Source organism: Ranitomeya variabilis, chromosome 5, assembly GCF_051348905.1.
Source record: "Ranitomeya variabilis isolate aRanVar5 chromosome 5, aRanVar5.hap1, whole genome shotgun sequence".
NCBI lineage: Eukaryota > Metazoa > Chordata > Amphibia > Anura > Dendrobatidae > Ranitomeya > Ranitomeya variabilis.
In genome coordinates, this window is record NC_135236.1 from 371,313,693 (window position 1) to 371,332,296 (window position 18,604).

At 48.8% G+C, this 18,604-nt stretch overlaps 1 protein-coding gene across 2 annotated transcripts in view; it reads left to right on the top strand.

Annotated features, from left to right (window-relative positions):
* POT1 (protection of telomeres 1) overlaps window positions 1–18,604 on the top strand; it is a 134,152-nt gene that overhangs the window by 85,918 nt on the left and 29,630 nt on the right. For both annotated transcript variants that reach the window (XM_077264928.1, XM_077264929.1), the window contains exons 11-12: window positions 17,692–17,824; window positions 17,983–18,071. In XM_077264928.1, coding sequence (XP_077121043.1) covers window positions 17,692–17,824; window positions 17,983–18,071 — 222 coding nt within the window. The remainder of the gene's footprint in view (window positions 1–17,691; window positions 17,825–17,982; window positions 18,072–18,604) is intronic.

Genomic DNA, 18,604 nt, shown 5'->3' on the forward strand with positions numbered 1-18,604 from the left:
GCCACAGCTTATGCAGCAGTAGTGATGCACAAGTCAAAGGTTGCTCTTTTAATTTGGCTCCTTGCACACGCTGAATGGAACACGTATAACATTTAGCCCTTTATACAGTCAAACTGTGTTGGAGGCGCGAGTTCCCTTTGTAATGAGACGCAGCACAGATGTCAAGAATCCCACCTTGGTGCTGGGTGCAGCCTCCTGAGCGTTGTTATTTGCTGTACAGGAGTCTGCGCTGTCGTGTTATCCCCTGGCCTAGCGCTGTTAGCGCTGCCCATCTTCTGACCTCATTTAATGTTGGCTGGTGCGGTTCGCGATGCCCATGAATCACAGCCCCGCAGTGTATTGACATAGTTAAAACACTGCGGGGCTGGGATTCATGGCCTGGCGCAGTACATATGTTCGCCTCTCGCTTGGGTTCTTACACCTGCTTCAGACTATGTGGCGTCAGCTGATCCCTTATCGCATGCCACGGCCATGAAGCCGCACAGTCTGAAGAAGGCGGAAGGAGATGAGGGACAGGCGAACTGATGCACTGCTCATGCCCATCAAACACACCCTCGCACTCCCAAGAAATAAGACACCGAGGGGCGTTGTGTGGGTCAGGGCGGCCGCAGAGGCGCAGGCAGCCAAACAATGATGCCAGAAGACGGGCAGCGCTACCAAGGGGGTTGCAGCGTGTCATTACAAAGGAAAGTCACACCACCGGGACGGTTAAATGGTCACACAGAGGACACATTTTAGACGTGTTTTCCGTTCCACATGTGCGAGGAGAATACGTTTATGAGCCACCTTGCACACATGCAGCATTACCGCTGTACAAGGTGGCCTTAAAAACGTACAAACGCCTGGGGGAGGGGGGACAGGTTCCCTTCAATTTCAGTTCTGGTGTCTGCGTGGCTTTTGCAGGACACGATGCCGGCTGCACAGCAGGGGAACAGCTGGCGGTGCTGAACCCCACTGACACATTGGCGAGGTGTTTTTCTCTGTGCAGCTAGCAGTACCGGGCCCCAACTGGCGGTGTTAGAGCCCAGGGTCAGCAGGAGGAGCAGGGGGAGCGGAGTGTAGGCCGAAGCCTGCACTGGAGCAAGTTGAAAGGAAACCTTTAACCCCCCCCCCAGGCGTTTGTAGCTGGAAGAGCCATCGTGTACAGCACTAATGCTGGAAAAGGTAAACTTAGCTCTTTTAATTATGGTCCTTGCAGATGCTGAACCTAACACTTATGAAATGTGTCCCCTCACAGCGTTCAACCGTCCGGTAGGTGGAACTTTCCTTTGTCATGTGACGCAGCACAGCCGTCATTTTTACCCCCTTGTCGCCGTGCGCCGCCTCCTCAGCGTTGTTTGAATCTGTCCCGGAGCCTGCGCTGTTAGGTTACCCCTTGGCCATGCACACATTTTGCGCTGCCCGTCTTCTGACATCATTTGCTGTCAGGCTGGCTGCGCCTGTGCGGGTGCGCTGTCCGAGATTCAGCCTCGCGGTGTCGTCTAATGTAATCCCACCGCGGGCCTGGGATCCGTGTCCATGCGCAGTGCATATCCTCGCCTCTCACTCCCCTCCCTACGGCTTCTTAAGACTGTGCGGTGTCACGGCCGTGGCATGCTATTAGGGATCAGCTGACACCGAACAGTCTTTAGAAGCCGTAGGGAGGGGAGTGAGAGGCGAGGATATGCACTGCGCATGGACACGGATCCCAGGCCCGCGGTGGGATTACATTAGACGACACCGCGAGACTTAATCTCGGACAGCGCACCCGCACAGGCGCAGCCAGCCTGACAGCAAATGATGTCAGAAGACGGGCAGCGCAAAATGTGTGCATGGCCAAGGGGTAACCTAACAGCGCAGGCTCCGGGACAGATTCAAACAACGCTGAGGAGGCGGCGCACGGCGACAAGGGGGTAAAAATGACGGCTGTGCTGCGTCACATGACAAAGGAAAGTTCCACCTACCGGACGGTTGAACGCTGTGAGGGGACACATTTCATAAGTGTTAGGTTCAGCATCTGCAAGGAGCACCACGAAAAGAGGCACTTTTTCCCTTTGCATCATTACTGCTGCACAAGGTGGCTCCTTCAGTAACAAACGCCTGGGGGGGGGGGACAGGTTCCCTTAAATTTAACTTGTTGTGCCTGCGTGGCGGTCGCAGTACACGTTGCCGTATACACAGCAGGGGAACAGCTGGCGGTGCTGAACCCCACTAACACATTGGCGAGGTGTTTGGCTCTGTGCGTACAGCACTTCTGGACGGCAACTGGCGGTGTTGAAGCCCAGGGGCAGGTGGAGGAGGAGGAGGTTGGAGGAGGTAGGAGGGATTGCCACACACACAGCAGGGGAACAGCTGACGTTACTGAACCCCAATAACAGAGGAGGGACTGTTGACTGTGCGTACAGCACTTCTGGACGGCAACTGGCGGTGTTGGAGCCCAGGGGCAGGTGGAGGAGGAGGAGGTTGGAGGAGGTAGGAGGGATTGCCACACACACAGCAGGGGAACAGCTGACGTTACTGAACCCCAATAACAGAGGAGGGACTGTTGACTGTGCGTACAGCACTTCTGGACGGCAACTGGCGGTGTTGGAGCCCAGGGGCAGGTGGAGGAGGAGGAGGTTGGAGGAGGTAGGAGGGATTGCCACACACACAGCAGGGGAACAGCTGACGTTACTGAACCCCAATAACAGAGGAGGGACTGTTGACTGTGCGTACAGCACTTCTGGACGGCAACTGGCGGTGTTGGAGCCCAGGGGCAGGTGGAGGAGGAGGAGGTTGGAGGAGGTAGGAGGGATTGCCACACACACAGCAGGGGAACAGCTGACGTTACTGAACCCCAATAACAGAGGAGGGACTGTTGACTGTGCGTACAGCACTTCTGGACGGCAACTGGCGGTGTTGGAGCCCAGGGGCAGGTGGAGGAGGAGGAGGTTGGAGGAGGTAGGAGGGATTGCCACACACACAGCAGGGGAACAGCTGACGTTACTGAACCCCAATAACAGAGGAGGGACTGTTGACTGTGCGTACAGCACTTCTGGACGGCAACTGGCGGTGTTGGAGCCCAGGGGCAGGTGGAGGAGGTTGGAGGAGGTAGGAGGGATTGCCACACACACAGCAGGGGAACAGCTGACGTTACTGAACCCCAATAACAGAGGAGGGACTGTTGACTGTGCGTACAGCACTTCTGGACGGCAACTGGCGGTGTTGAAGCCCAGGGGCAGGTGGAGGAGGAGGAGGTTGGAGGAGGTAGGAGGGATTGCCACACACACAGCAGGGGAACAGCTGACGTTACTGAACCCCAATAACAGAGGAGGGACTGTTGACTGTGCGTACAGCACTTCTGGACGGCAACTGGCGGTGTTGGAGCCCAGGGGCAGGTGGAGGAGGAGGAGGTTGGAGGAGGTAGGAGGGATTGCCACACACACAGCAGGGGAACAGCTGACGTTACTGAACCCCAATAACAGAGGAGGGACTGTTGACTGTGCGTACAGCACTTCTGGACGGCAACTGGCGGTGTTGGAGCCCAGGGGCAGGTGGAGGAGGAGGAGGTTGGAGGAGGTAGGAGGGATTGCCACACACACAGCAGGGGAACAGCTGACGTTACTGAACCCCAATAACAGAGGAGGGACTGTTGACTGTGCGTACAGCACTTCTGGACGGCAACTGGCGGTGTTGGAGCCCAGGGGCAGGTGGAGGAGGAGGAGGTTGGAGGAGGTAGGAGGGATTGCCACACACACAGCAGGGGAACAGCTGACGTTACTGAACCCCAATAACAGAGGAGGGACTGTTGACTGTGCGTACAGCACTTCTGGACGGCAACTGGCGGTGTTGGAGCCCAGGGGCAGGTGGAGGAGGAGGAGGTTGGAGGAGGTAGGAGGGATTGCCACACACACAGCAGGGGAACAGCTGACGTTACTGAACCCCAATAACAGAGGAGGGACTGTTGACTGTGCGTACAGCACTTCTGGACGGCAACTGGCGGTGTTGGAGCCCAGGGACAGGTGGAAAAGCAGAGGAACACAATGTAGGCCGAAGCCTGAGAAAGTCGAAAGGGAACCTTTAACCCCCCCCCAAGGCGTTTGTAGCTGAAAGAGCCAGCTTGTGCAGCACAAAAGATGCAAAAGGAAAAGGTGGCTCTTTTCATCATGCTCCTTGCAAACACAGAACTAAACACTTATAAAATGTGTCCCCTGCAACCGTAAAACCGTCCCGGAGGTGGGACTTTCCTTCGTAATGTGACGCAGCACAGCCGTCATTCCTACCCCCCCGGCGCCGCGCACCGGCTCCTCAGCGTTGTTTTATTCCGTCCCGGAGCCTGCGCTGTTATGTTATCCCGTGGCCAGGCACACTTAGCGCTGCCCGTCTTCTGGCATCATTTGGTGTCAGGATGGCTGCGCCTGTGCGGCCGCGCTGGCAGAGAGCCCGCCTCGCAGTGTCTTCTGATTTAATCCCACTGGGGGCCTGGGATCCATGGACATGCGCAGTGCATATCCTCGCCTCTCACTCCCCTCCCTACGGCTTCTTAAGACTGTGCGGTGTCACGGCCGTGGCATGCTATTAGGGACCAGCTGACACCGAACAGTCTGAAGAAGCCATAGGGAAATGAGTGAGAGGTGGAGGTTCAGATATGCACTGCGCATGTCCATGGATCCCAGGCCCCCAGTGGGATTAAATCAGAAGACACTGCGAGGCGGGCTCTCTGCCAGCACGGCCGCACAGGCGCAGCCATCCTGACACCAAATGATGCCAGAAGACGGGCAGCGCTAAGTGTGCCTGGCCACGGGATAACATAACAGCGCAGGCTCCGGGACGGAATAAAACAACGCTGAGGAGCCGGTGCGCGGCGCCGGGGGGGTAGGAATGACGGCTGTGCTGCGTCACATTACGAAGGAAAGTCCCACCTCCGGGACGGTTTTACGGTATCAGTGGACACATTTTATAAGTGTTAAGTTCTGCGTGTGCAAGGAGCTAAACAAAAATAGCTACCTTTTCCTTGTGCAGCATTACTGCTGCACAAGGTGGCTCTTTCAGTAACAAACGCCTTGGGGGGGGGGGGACAGATTCCCTTACATTTCAGTTGTTGTGTCAGCGTGGCGGTCGCATGACACATTGCCGGCTACACAGCTGGGGATCAGCTGACGTTACTGAAACCCAATAACACTGGGTCGTATGTTTTGACTGTGCAGACGGCACTTCTGAGCCTCAACTGGCGGTGTTGGAGCACAGGAATTTAAGTTCAGGTGGTAGAAAGATGAACACAACAGGAGACCTGGATAACGTATACAGTGACCTAATTATTTAATCAGGAGGAGGAGTGGCAAATTCCTGCGAGATCCAGGCCTTGTTCATTTTCAGGAAAGTAAGCCGGTCAACGTTATCGGAGGATAGTCGCATGCGACGGTCAGTTAGTACACCACCTGCAGCACTAAAGACACGTTCCGATAATACACTGGCCGCAGGGCAAGACAGCACCTCCAATGCATACTGGCTTAGCTCTGGCCATGTATCCAGCTTTGAGACCCAAAACTTGAAAGGGGAAGAGCCGTCTGGGAGTACAGCAAGAGGGCAAGACATGTAGTCTGTCACCATCTGACGGAACCGTTGCCTCCTGCTGACTGGAGCCGTCTGTGATGGTGTAGACTTTTGTGGGGGGCACAGAAAACTGTGCCACAGTTGGGCCATACTGGTCTTGCCTTGGGCAGAGGCACTGCTTCTGCTCCCTCTTTGTGCAGAGCCTCCTCCACTGCCTGGACGCACTGAGCTGCTTTGTAATGCACTAGCAGCACTTCTCTCAGTTGGAATGGAGAAGATGATGGAATTGACCAGTGTGTCTTGGTACTCCCGCATTTTTCGCTCCCGGTTCAACGGTGTGATGAGGCTTTCTACGTTGTCCCGGTAGCGAGGATCGAGGAGGGTGAACACCCAATAATCAGACATGTTGAGAATGTGGGCGATGCGGCGGTCGTTTCTCAGGCACTGCAGCATGTAATCCACCATGTGCTGCAGACTGCCAACTGCCCAAGAAACGCTGTCCCCTGCTGGAGGCGTGATCTCTGCCTGCTCGTCATCACCCCACCCTCGCTGTACACACTGAGTACTGGACAATTCGGTAACTCCCTCCTCTGGACGGACGTCTTCCTCCTCCATTGACTCCTCCTCATCCTCCTCACAAACTGTCCCCTGCCTACGCGTTTGTGAGGAACCACGTGGCGCTGACTGTCCAGAAGATGATGGAAATGGTGAATCCTCATCCTCCACCTCTTCCACAACATCATCCCTTAGCGCTTGCAGTGATTTTTCAAGCAGGCAGATAAGGGGGACAGTCATGCTGACTAGTGCATCATCTGCACTCGCCATCCGCGTGGAATAATCAAAGGGACGCAAAACCTGGCAGACGTCATTCATAGTGGCCCACTCTGTGGTTGTGAAGTCTGTACGGCGCTGACTGCGACTTTTTTGCGCCTGAAGCAGCTGGTACTCCATTACAGCTTGCTGCTGCTCACACAACCGCTCCAACATATGTAACGTGGAATTCCACCTGGTAGGTAGATCACATATGATGCGATGTTCCGGCAGGCGGTGTCGGCGCTGCAGAGCCGCAATGCGCGCTTTTGCCGTGCTGGAACGCCGCAAGTGAGCACACTCTAGGCGGACCTTGTGCAGCAGTGCATCAAGATCCGGATAGTCCCTCAAAAAGCTCTGCACGACCAAATTGAGCACATGTGCCAGACATGGGATGTGAGTGAGGTTGCCGAGGCCCAGAGCTGCCACCAGATTTCGGCCATTATCACACACTACCATGCCTGGCTGGAGATTCGCTGGCACAAACCACACATCGCTCTCCTGCTTGATGGCATTCCAGAGCTCCTGCGCTGTGTGGCTACGATTCCCCCAAAAAATTAATTTCAAGACGGCCTGTTGACGTTTGGCCACGGCTGTGCTCATGTCGGTCGTAACAGGTACACGTTCATCACGGGTCCATGTGGAGGTGGACTGTGACGGCTCCTGCAGCGATGATTCTGAGGAACTGGTGTAAGAGGAGGAATCAATGCGTACAGAATGGATTCCTGCAATCCTTGGAGTGGGCAGGACACGTCCTGCGCCACTCGCACGGTCTGTACCTGGCTCAACAACATTAACCCAATGGGCAGTGAGGGAAAGGTATCGCCCCTGTCCATGTTGACTGGTCCACGCATCGGTGGTGAGGTGGACCTTGCTACTGACGGCGTTCAGTAGCGCGTGTTTTATGTGTCCCTCCACATGCTTGTGCAGGGCAGGGACGGCTTGCCTGCTGAAGTAAAAGCGGCTGGGCACATTGTACTGTGGGACTGCCAATGACATCAAGTCACGGAAGCTGTCAGTCTCCACCAGCCTGAATGACAGCATTTCCAGTGACAGAAGTTTGGCAATGCCTGCAGTCAGAGCCTGTGCTCGTGGGTGGTTTGACGAGAAAGGCCGCCTTTTCTCCCATGCCTGTACTACCGATGGCTGTAGACTGGGCTGGGAGTGTGTGGATGACTGGGAAAGTGGCGCTGCGGGTGGAATTACAGCGGGTCTCTGGACAACAGGGCCAGAGGTTCTTCCACGGCGATCCTGGGAGGAAGCCGAACCAGCTGCGTGTGAGCTAGAGGAAGAGGCAACACGAGCTGAAGAGGTGGTAGCTGCCGCTGTTGGTTGGCCTACCTCTTCAGTGTGTTTTTCTAACTCCGCCGGGTGCCTGTTGCGCACATGTTTCCACATGTTGGAGGTATTGAGGTTGCTGACATTTTTCCCTCTTTTGACTTTTTGATGACACACGTTGCATCTGACATAGCAAATGTCATCTGCAACTGTGTCAAAAAAGGACCAGGCACTGCAAGTCTTGGGAGCGCCCTTTTTGGCTTTTGGAAGAGACATGCTCCTAACGGGTGCCAAAGCGGAGGCTGCAGGATCCGCAGTCTTCCCCCTCCCTCTCCCTCTTTGGGCCGTACGGGGAATCTCTTCCTCAGAGCTGCTCCCACCACCTTCCTGTCCCTCACGCCAAGATGGGTCGAGGACCTCATCATCTACACTACCCTCTGCCCCCAACTGCTCCTCCTGGGTAGTCTCAGCAGCAGAGCACGCACCAGTAAGTGGCACCTGAGTGTCATCATCAGCTGATGCGGCCTGCGATGTGGTGACCGGAGCCACTGGCCCACCCGCCTCTTCAGAGGAAGACAGAAAAAGCTGTTGGGCATCACTGCACCCTGCCTCTTCTTCCATTTCTCCAATGCTGCTTGGCTGGCCCCCTGTTTCCAAGCCAAGAGATTCAGAGAACAGAAGTAGAGACGGCTCCTGTCCTGGGCTCTCTGTCTGCCTGGGCAATTTGGCAGGTGGTGAAGAGACAGATGGCTGCTCTCCAGTGCTCTGTGTCTGAGAGGATGTGGCACTAATGGAAGTTGATGCATTAGCTGCCATCCATCCGACAACAGCTTCAATTTGGTCTTGACGCAGCAGCGGTGTACGGCGCTCTGACACAAAGCTGCGCATGAACGACTGTTGCCTGGTGAAAGTGGGTGCTGATGAGTCACCGGTGCCCGCAGCAGGCACAGAATCCCCACGTCCCCTCCCTGCTCCGCGCCCACGCCCACGCCCACGTGCCTTACTCACTGCCTTCTTCATCTTGGTTGACTGATAAAGATAAGCAGAAAAGTACTAACGGATTTGTGTGCTTATTCCTGAGCAACTCCTCCTAACAGGTATAAGAAACACTAATTTTCTAAAGTGTGGACTAGACTTTAATATGAGCTAATGTGGCCTACAGAAATGTAAAGTGGTGTAACTGGTGTGTTTGGTGAACTTTATTATTTATTTCTTTTTTGGGGGCTGAACTGACAACAGATAGAGCTGCAGTCACACAGAGACCGTGCAGACAGCCGTAAACGGCGCTGCAAGGCCCAAAAACCCTCCTCTACTTTATCCTATGTAGTGTTTTTCCACAAATTAGCTGGAGACGGGTGGAAAGACACTAATAGGATTTTTTTAAATTAATTAGCAGCAGACTACACTACTTGAAAAAAAATTAAAATTGATTTGGCGGTATGACGCAGTGAACAACCCTGAGCTGGAGACAACCAGGCTACGGCTGCTCACAGACTACAGGGCGAGCTGCAGTCACACGGAGACCGTGCAGACAGCCGTAAACGGCGCTGCAAGGCCCAAAAACCCTCCTCTACTTTATCCTATGTAGTGTTTTTCCACAAATTAGCTGGAGACGGGTGGAAAGACACTAATAGGATTTTTTTGAATAAATTAGCAGCAGACTACACTACTTGAAAAAAAAAAAAAAAAGAACAGTATGAGGCAATGAACCACCCTCCCTGAACTGAATACAACCAGCTATGGATGGCCTATGTGGCTGCACTCAGACTAGAGAGTGGGCTGCACTCACACACACACACACACAGACCTTGCAGATCGCTGTGAAAACAGCGCTACAAGGCAAAAGCAAGGTGAATAGTAGGTGAACACAGCGGTTGCTAAATTAGCCTTTGGAAAGCACAAAGAAGCAAATCGCTATCTCTAAACTGTCCCTCAGTCAGCAAACAGCGTCCTGTCACTAACTGAATTCACAGCAGAGTGATCGCAAAATGGCGCCAGCGACTTTTAAACTGCATCATGACATCATTTCAGCAGCCAATCACAGCCTTGCCAGTAGTTTCATGCCCTCCATGCTAAACAGGATGTGCCCACACTTGGAATCATTCTCATTGGCTGAATTTCGGAATTTTGAATCTGGGAACTTCCGATTCCGGTATCCGATACGCGGCAAGTATCGGAATCCCGGTATCGGAATTCCGATACCGCAAGTATCGGCCGATACCCGATACTTGCGGTATCGGAATGCTCAACACTAATGATAACCAGTTAAGTAGGTTACATTGAATAATTACTGTATTCACCTGGAGCAGAAATTGTGAAATAGAACTGAAAGTAATGTTAGAAAGTAGTACTATTCCCTATTCACTGCTAATAAATTCTTGTCTGTCAAAAAAGACCAAAGTATATAGGAGGGATACCATTTTTTTTGGCTTACCTGAAAAATCATATTTTAACGCTTAAAGAAGTACTCCCATTATTTTTTTTTTTTAATTCCCTACGCCTGTCTAAGGCTATGTTCACGAGTTACTTTTTTGCTGCTTTTTTTTTCGCAGTCAAAACCTTCTTTCTTGGACGTAAAGAAGCTGCCTACGAAAAGCAGGTTTTGCGGTGTTTTTATTGCTGCACTTTTCCCTGATGAAGCTGGGGTGTTTGGGATCACCTGTACCATGGCCTGTATTTGCTGAATTTCCTTTCTGCTACCAGTGTTTCCTGCTTCAGATTGGATATGAGCGGATGGATGGTTCAATACTATGAGTAGAGTTATAGCATACATTATTTTATTTAGCCCCCTCTACTATGACTGTGGACCATTATTTATTTAATGCTGAATGAACACACTATACAGATTTTCGCCTTGGCTGGGTATGCTGTTTATAGGCGTATACATTTGTGGATATTATATGTTTGATACGTATATTGTATAAGCCTTTAATAGATTGTTGTATATTCTGTATAGTGCCACTGCCAATGTTTTGTTACATTATTCTCTAAATCAGCTTTGCGCATTCTTTGCATAACTGCTAGGGATTATATCATATACCTTATTTTCCGGACTTTTAAGACGCACTTTTTTCCCCAAAATTTTTTGGGGAAAATGGGGGTGCGTCTTATAGTCTCAATAAACTTACAAAATACTGTGGAGGTGGTCCCAGTCCCACGCTGCAAGGCGATGCAGCCTCCCTTCCCAGGCTGGTGCGGTGGTCGCGCTCTGTGGCGCTTGGTGGTGTGGGGGTGCCCCGCTGGCATTTTTTGAAAGTCCGGAGGCCCCCACAGATCCATTGCTGTGATGCAGTGGCCTCTGGGAAAATGGCCACCGGGGCGGCGCATGCTCAGATTCAGATCTCATCATCGAGATCTCGTCCCAAGATCTTGTTGCCAAGATCTGAATCTGAGCACGTGCCGCCCCCGGCGGCCATTTTCCCAGAGGCCACTGCATCACAGCAATGGATCTGCGGGGGCCATTTTGGTACAGATACGTTCTTTTGATCGCCCGTTATTGCATCTTAATGCAATGTCGCGGCGACCAAAAAAACATAATTGGAGTTTTGACTTTTATTTTCTCGCTACGCCCTTTAGCAATCAGGTTAATCCTTTTTTTATTGATAGATTAGGTGATTCTGAATGCGGCGATGCCAAAAATGTGTAGGTTTGACTTTTTATTTTTTTTTTATTATTGTTTTATTTTGAATGGGGTGAAAGGGGGGTGATTTATCCTTTTATATATTTTATTTTTTTCATATTTTTAAAAACATTTTTTTTTTTTTAATTTTGGCATCCTTCAATAGCCTCCAAGGCTCGATTGCCTCTGCTGCATAGAGGTGATGCTCAGATCGCTCCTATGTAGAAGAAGAACAGCAATGCTATGAGCACCGACCACAGGGTGGTGTTCATAGTAATCAGGCATCGACAACCATAGAGGTCTGCAGGAGACCTCTGGTTGTTATGCCGATGCACCGATGACCCCCCATCATGTGACGGAGTCACCGGTGCGCTCATTTCTGACCGGATTGCGGTGAGCGCTTGTTAAATGCCGCTGTCAGAGTTGTCAAAACAGCAACAAACTTTGGATTTTTTTTCACCATTTTAAAAAAAATACATAAAAAAAGAACTTAGACATGTTCGGTATCTACAAACTTATAATAATAATAATAATAATAATAATAATAATTTTTATTTATATAGCGCCAACATATTCCGCAGCGCTTTACAATTAATCAGGGACATGTACAGACAAATTCAATACAAGTTAAGACAATTTAAACAGTGACATTAGGGGTGAGGTCCCTGCTCGCAAGCTTACGATCTATAATATCCTGGAGAATCATAATAGCAGGTCAGTTTTAGCATTTGGCAAACATGGTAAAAAAAAAACAGTTGTGGAATTGCACTTTTTTTTTGCAATTTCACCGCACTTGGAATGTTTTTCCCATTTTCTAGTTCACAATATGGTAAAACCAATGGTGTCGTTCAAAAGTACAACTCCTGCAAAAAACAAGACCTCACATGGCCATATTGATGGGAAAAATAAAAAAGTTATGGCTCTGGGAAGCAGGGGAGCAAAAAAACTGAAATGCAAAAACTAAAATGGGCTGGGTCGTGTAGGGGTTAATTCAATGGTTGTACCACACAAAATGGTTAATAGATAACATTTCCCACATGTCTGCTTTACATCAGCATCATTTTTAAATATAATTTTTGGGAGGTTAGAAGGGTTAAGTTTTATCAGCAATTTTTCATCCTTCCAACAAAATTTTTGTTTAGGGACCACATCATGTTTGAAGCGACTTTTAGGGTCCTATATGAAGGAATATACCCCAAAGTGACAGCATTTTAAAAACTGCACCCTTCAAAGGGCACAAAATTACATTCAAGAAATGTATTAACGCTTTTAGGTGCATCACAGGAATTAAACCAATGTGGAAGGAAAAAATGAAAATGTTACCTTTTTCCCATAAAAATGTTGCTTTAGCCCCAAATTTTTTATTTTCACAGAAGCAACAGGAGAAAATGGACCATACAATTTTTGCAATTTCTCCTGAGTATACCGATACCACCACATGGGTGAAAACTACTGTTTGGGTGCACATCACAGCTCGGAAGGGAAGAAGCACCATTTGAACTTTGGAGGGCAAAATTGGATGTAATAGATAGGGGACGCCATGTCACATTTGCAGAGCCTCTGATGTGCCTAAACCGCATATGTCAAACTCTGGCCCACAGGCCAAATCTGGCCCGCTGGGTGAGTATATTTAAGGTAGCGATGCCCAAATATTGTGGTTCCATGATACTGAGTGGAGCACTAAGTGAGGCCATTATACTGTATAGAGCACTATGTTGTGCCGATTATACTGTTTGAAGCACTATGTGAGGCCATTATACTGTATGGTGCACTAAGTGATGCCATTATACTGTATGGAGCACTATGTGGTGCCCATTGTATTGTACTAGATGGTGGCCTGATTTTAACGCATCGGGTATTCTAGAATATGTATGTATGTACGTCGCGCTGTGAGTGGGGGGGGTTAAATTCCACACCAATATCGCTGATTGGTCGCGCCCGGCTGGCCAATCAGCGAAGCGTGGTTCAAATCTGGCGCAAATTTGCGGCCGGACTGAGCCTGTCGCTGATTGGTCGCGGCCGGCTGGGCACGACCAATGACCGAAGCGTTGTTTAAATACCGCGCCAATATCGCCGATTGGTCGCGGCCGGCCATGAGCTACCAATCACTGAAGCGGTGTTTAAATCCCGCGCCAATATCGCTGATTGGTTGCGGCCAGCCGTGCGCCACCAATCACTGAAGCGGTGTTTAAATCCCGTGCTATTATCGAGACCGCTAAGTCATCTGGGTAATTTCGCAATGCATCTCTGGGAACGGAAGCTGGCGGCAGCCTCGCCGCTCGCGCGCATCAGTGGACGGCGTAAGGTGAGAATAGCACTATTTTTTATTATTTTTAACATTATATGTTTTTACTATTGATGCTGCATATGCTGCAGTGTAACGCTGTCAGTTTAATGGACTGCTAAAATGCTATATGGGCGGTGGGCGCTGATTCGAGTATGGAGGGGGCACTGACTGCAGGGGAGTAGGGAACGGCCATTTCGCGGCCGGACTGTGCCCGCCGCTAATTGGTCGCGGCCGGCTGGCCGCAACCAATCAGCGACTTGGGATTTCCATGACAGACAAACAGACAGACAAACAGACGGAAGTGCCCCTTAGACGATTATATATGTAGATGGAGCACCATGTGGTGCCAATTATACTGTTTGAGCCACTATGGGAGGCCATTATATTGTGTGGAGCACTATGTAAGGCCATTATACTGTATGGAGCACTATGTGGGCCCATTATCCTGTATGGAGCACAGTGTGGTGGCCATTATACTGTATGGCGCACTTTTAAGGCCATTATAGTGTATGGAGGGCTGTTGGGGGGATTACAGTTGGAGAATCATAGTGTGATGGGTTCTCCATTCTGTGTTGGGGGAAATGAGGGAGGGGGAGTACAGTGGGGTCATCATACCGTGCATGTGGAGGGTACAGTGAAGGAATTCACTGTGGGGGTATCATACTTTGCTTGGGGGCACTTTTGTTTGCATCAAATGTTTATTATCTGTATTATTCAAGATTTTTTTTATCCTTTGTTATTACATATTTAAATTAGGCCATATGCTTTTTACTACTCTTAGGCTATGTGCACACGATGCGGATTTAGTGCAGATCCGCGCAGAAACACTGCAGATCCGCACTGTGATGTACAGTACAATGTTATTCAATGGGGAAAAAAAAAAGATGTGCAGATGGTGCGGAAAAATCAGTGCGGAATTGCTGCTGATTTCAAAGAAGTGCATGTCACTTCTTTTGTTCGGATCTGCAGCGTTTCTGCACCCCTCCATGCTAAAAATCCGCAGTGGCAAAAACCGCAGAAAATCCGCAGAAAATCTGCAGCAATTCCGCATAAAAACCGCACAAAATCCGCATCGAAACCGCGGCAAATCTGCCGCTGCGGATTCTGCCAGGAGATGCGGATTTTGTGCAGAAAATTCTGCACCTCTTTTCTTACGTGTGCATATAGCCTTACTAATAATAATAATCTTAAAGGGAACATGTTACCCCCAAAATCGAAGGTGAGCTAAGCCCACCGGCATCAGGTGCTTATCTACCAAGCCCCCGATGAATCCTGAAAGATGAGAAAAAGAGGTTAGATTATACTCACCCAGGGGCGTTCCCGCTGCGGTTCTGGTAAGATGGGCGTCGCGGTTCTGGTAAGATGGGCGTCGCGGTCCGGGTCCAGCGCCTCCTATCTTCTTCTTACGATGACGTCCTCTTCTGGTCTTCATGCTGCGGCTCCGGCGCAGGCGTACTTTATCTGCCCTGTCGAGGGAAGAGCAAAGTACTGCAGTGCGCAAGAGGTGAGGGAGATACAATGTAATAATTATAGGGGATAACTCAGGAGACTCTTTGCGTGGAACAAGACAACTACAGGACATAGTTTTATAAGTGGTAAAGCCTATATTATCACACGGTGATTCAAACAGGTGCAGAGAGAAACTCAAGTCCACAACACTTGGTGCAAATAATAAACGCAGCTTAGCAGTCTTCAGAGAAAAATGCAATCACGCAGAAAGTCTATGAAGCACAGTTATTCTTGAGGATACTTGACACGAATAAGTCCTTGTCTTAGTCCAGACACAGATAGATATGCTTATAGGTAGTTCAAATCATATCTTAGCTCAACCAGGGAGGCCTGGGTAATAGTCTCAGGTTATTGCAAAGCAGCAGCAGCTTACATGTCCAGCAAATGCAGATGAAGTAAACACGAGCAGCAGATGAAGGAGGATTACTGGAAACTTTTGTATGCAGCAGGAACTCAGAGCAGAGTAGCAGGATCACCACACAGGTTCACAGGAGTAGGTGTATAGCCAGGGAGTAATCAGAGGTCAGGAGCTGGATGCAAGGCAGAGTACTCTAGCCCAGACTGAAGGCTGGGGTGGAATTTTATAGCAGGAAGACACAGTGCACATGAGACCAAAGACGCCATCTTGGAAGAGGGCAGTAATGCACAAAAGGTAAAAAATGTTCAGAGTCCTGACTTACAAGTACAGGTGTGTATTTACAATGGTGGTCCAGCCATCTTCAGGGAGTGGGAGATAGATAAAGGTCGTATGAGCTGGTCACCAGCCAGTATTTGTGGTGCTGTTGGGTGCGGTGGATTTTGATGGAGGGTTATTCTCAGATGGTGAATGGGCTACACATACACCCACATAAAATGACTTTGATTAGGGAACGAGATAGGCCACTTTGAACAGATGTGTTTTGAGGGAGCGCCTAAAACTGTTCAAGTTGTGGATAGTCCTAATTTCTTGGGGTCATTATTTCAATATTTTATTCTAAGATCTATTAATTAAAATGTACTTTGTTCATAAGATAACCCCTTTTAGTCTGTTTCCATTTAACAAAGTTAATCGTTAACATTTTTCCTTATCAAATATATCAATCGTAGACGTTATTTTTACTAAATATCAAGGTTCGAACGCAACTTTGTAAAAGCTTTCAATCGTGGACTTCTGTGTATTTGAGTTTCATATCCCTAGCCTAAACAGGGGAGACCCTCTACAAGTGACTCAGTTTTGGACACTACATCCCTCAAGGAATTTACAGGTGCTTTACAGAATTTGAAAACATTGGACCGTAAAAATAAAAAAATTCCCAAAAATGTCGTTTTAGCCCCACATTTTTCATTTTCACAATGGTAACAGAACGAAATGGACCACGTAGTTTTTCTTGTGCAATTTTTTCTGTGTACGCCGATACCCTATATGTGCTCAGAAACTCATGTTTGGACACAGGGAAGGAGCGCTATTTGATTTTTGGAGTGCAAAGTTGTCTGGAATAGATAGCGGACACCATGTCGATTTTGGAGAGCCGCCAAGGTTTCAAAACGGCAGAAATCTCCACGTGTCCCCATTTTGGAAGCTACACCTCTTGAAGAATTTTTATAGGGGTTTAGTGACCATTATAGAATTGTATAATCTTGGGCTTTTTTTCACTAAATTGTTGTCTTGGCCCCAATTTTAATTTTCAAGAGGGCTAATTGGAGAAAACGGACCACACAATTTGCTAACGCAATTACTCCTGAGCACAACACCCCATATGTGGTCAAACAATTCTTTTCAGGTACAGTGCAAAGCTCAGAAGGGAAGGAGCGCCATATCAGAGTGCAGATTTTTGTTTTGTCCTAAAGAAGTGTTTCTACTTCGAAACGCGTAGACAAATAAAACCTCTCTTCTCCTGGGTCCTTGGCTCTCTTCATCCTTAATTTTTATCCAGCAGCACATCTTTTAGGCCATTATTCCTGCAATCATTATGCAATTGGAGAAGCTGTTTTCAACTGCAGATCTATCCGATATCTATAGTTCCTTGCTCCCCATGCACAGGCTTTGTTTATAAACACTCTCCCTGTCTGAGCATGGGGGAAGAGGACAGAGAAGCTTACATTGGGTTATGGATATTTGCTCAACCTGGAGTTCAAAACCGCTACCATAAAGTCAAAACAGCTACCATAAGGGCATGAACTAGGCAGGCGAAACAGCCCTTTCATTATTCAGTTTGACAGATAAGGTAGTGGGGTACATTACAAAGATTCAGAACTTTGCAAAAGCTGACAAATAATTCACTAAAAAAATAAATAAAAAGTTTAGATACTTTTTAACCCCATCCCCTCCTGGCATTTTTCAAGTGCCATAACTTTATTTTTCCTTCCACATAGCCGTATGAGGGCTTGTTTTTCACACTGTTTTTAGTTTAATTAGGGTCCAAAATTAATTAAGTTCTGCTTGTCCAGTAGTTCACATTCCCTTTAAGACACAGCAAACTAATTGCTTTAATCTAAACATTTTTATCACGTTATTTTTTTCCTGTACTAACTTTGGAGTTTGCTAGCAGAATCCGGACAGCTCAGAATGACAGGATCAATTGTCTATTTGTGACTGCCATGGATATATTTCAAAGAAAAAAACGGAAAGTGACAGGTTCTCTTAAGGAACTATATACATCTGGCATTTACATACAGACTATCCCTGTGCTTGTTCTAGGTGGATCTTTCAAGGAGCTCAGTAAACTGTCAAGGCATTTTAACACTATAATACCTGTGAAATCAAAAGAAGAGCACTTGGAAGTAGATCTCACGGCACCATTTATTATTCAAGGAAACAAGTGGCTGTATGGGTAGGTTGATCTTGATGATGAAAACTGCTTGTTTGTGTATATATTTATCTTCTAAAAGTCCGGAATTTGCACTCAGTCTATTACTAATCGTTGAAGAAAGAATTGTGTTGTAATATTACTTTGTCAGTCTTTGCCAAGTGCGTCTTTTCCCCTTATAGGTGCATCACGTGTTCTAACATCAGGTCATTAGAGGAGCTAAAATCCCTATCGCTGGAAGGAGGATGGAATGCTAAAGAAATAGCCAAAGGTAAACAAGTTAGAAATTATTTTTACTTGAGTCATGATGAAACTCAAAATATGAAAATGCGGATAAAAATTCAGTTTACTATTAATGTATTACTGTCTACTGCATAGCCAACCACAAATTACCGTATATACTCGAGTATAAGCTGAGATTTTTAGCCCATTTTTTGGGGCTGAAAGTCCCCCTCTCGGCTTATACTCGAGTCATACCCAGGGGTCGGCAGGGGAGGGGGATCGGGGGCTGTCTAATAATACCTGCTCCTGGCGCAGTCCCTGCAGGCGCCCCAGCTTCTTCCTGTACTGAGCGGTCACATGGTACCGCTCATTACAGTAATGAATATGCGGCTCCACCTCCCATATGGGTGGAGCCGCATATTCATTACTGTAATGAGCGGTAACAGTGACCGCTCAGTACAGGAAGAAGCTGCGGCTTCGGGGAAGCAGGGACTGCACAGCGCCAGGAGCAGGTGAGCATAATGGGGAGGGGAGCACTGCGCGATAGTCACCTGCTCCCCGTTCCGGGTGCCGCTCCATCTT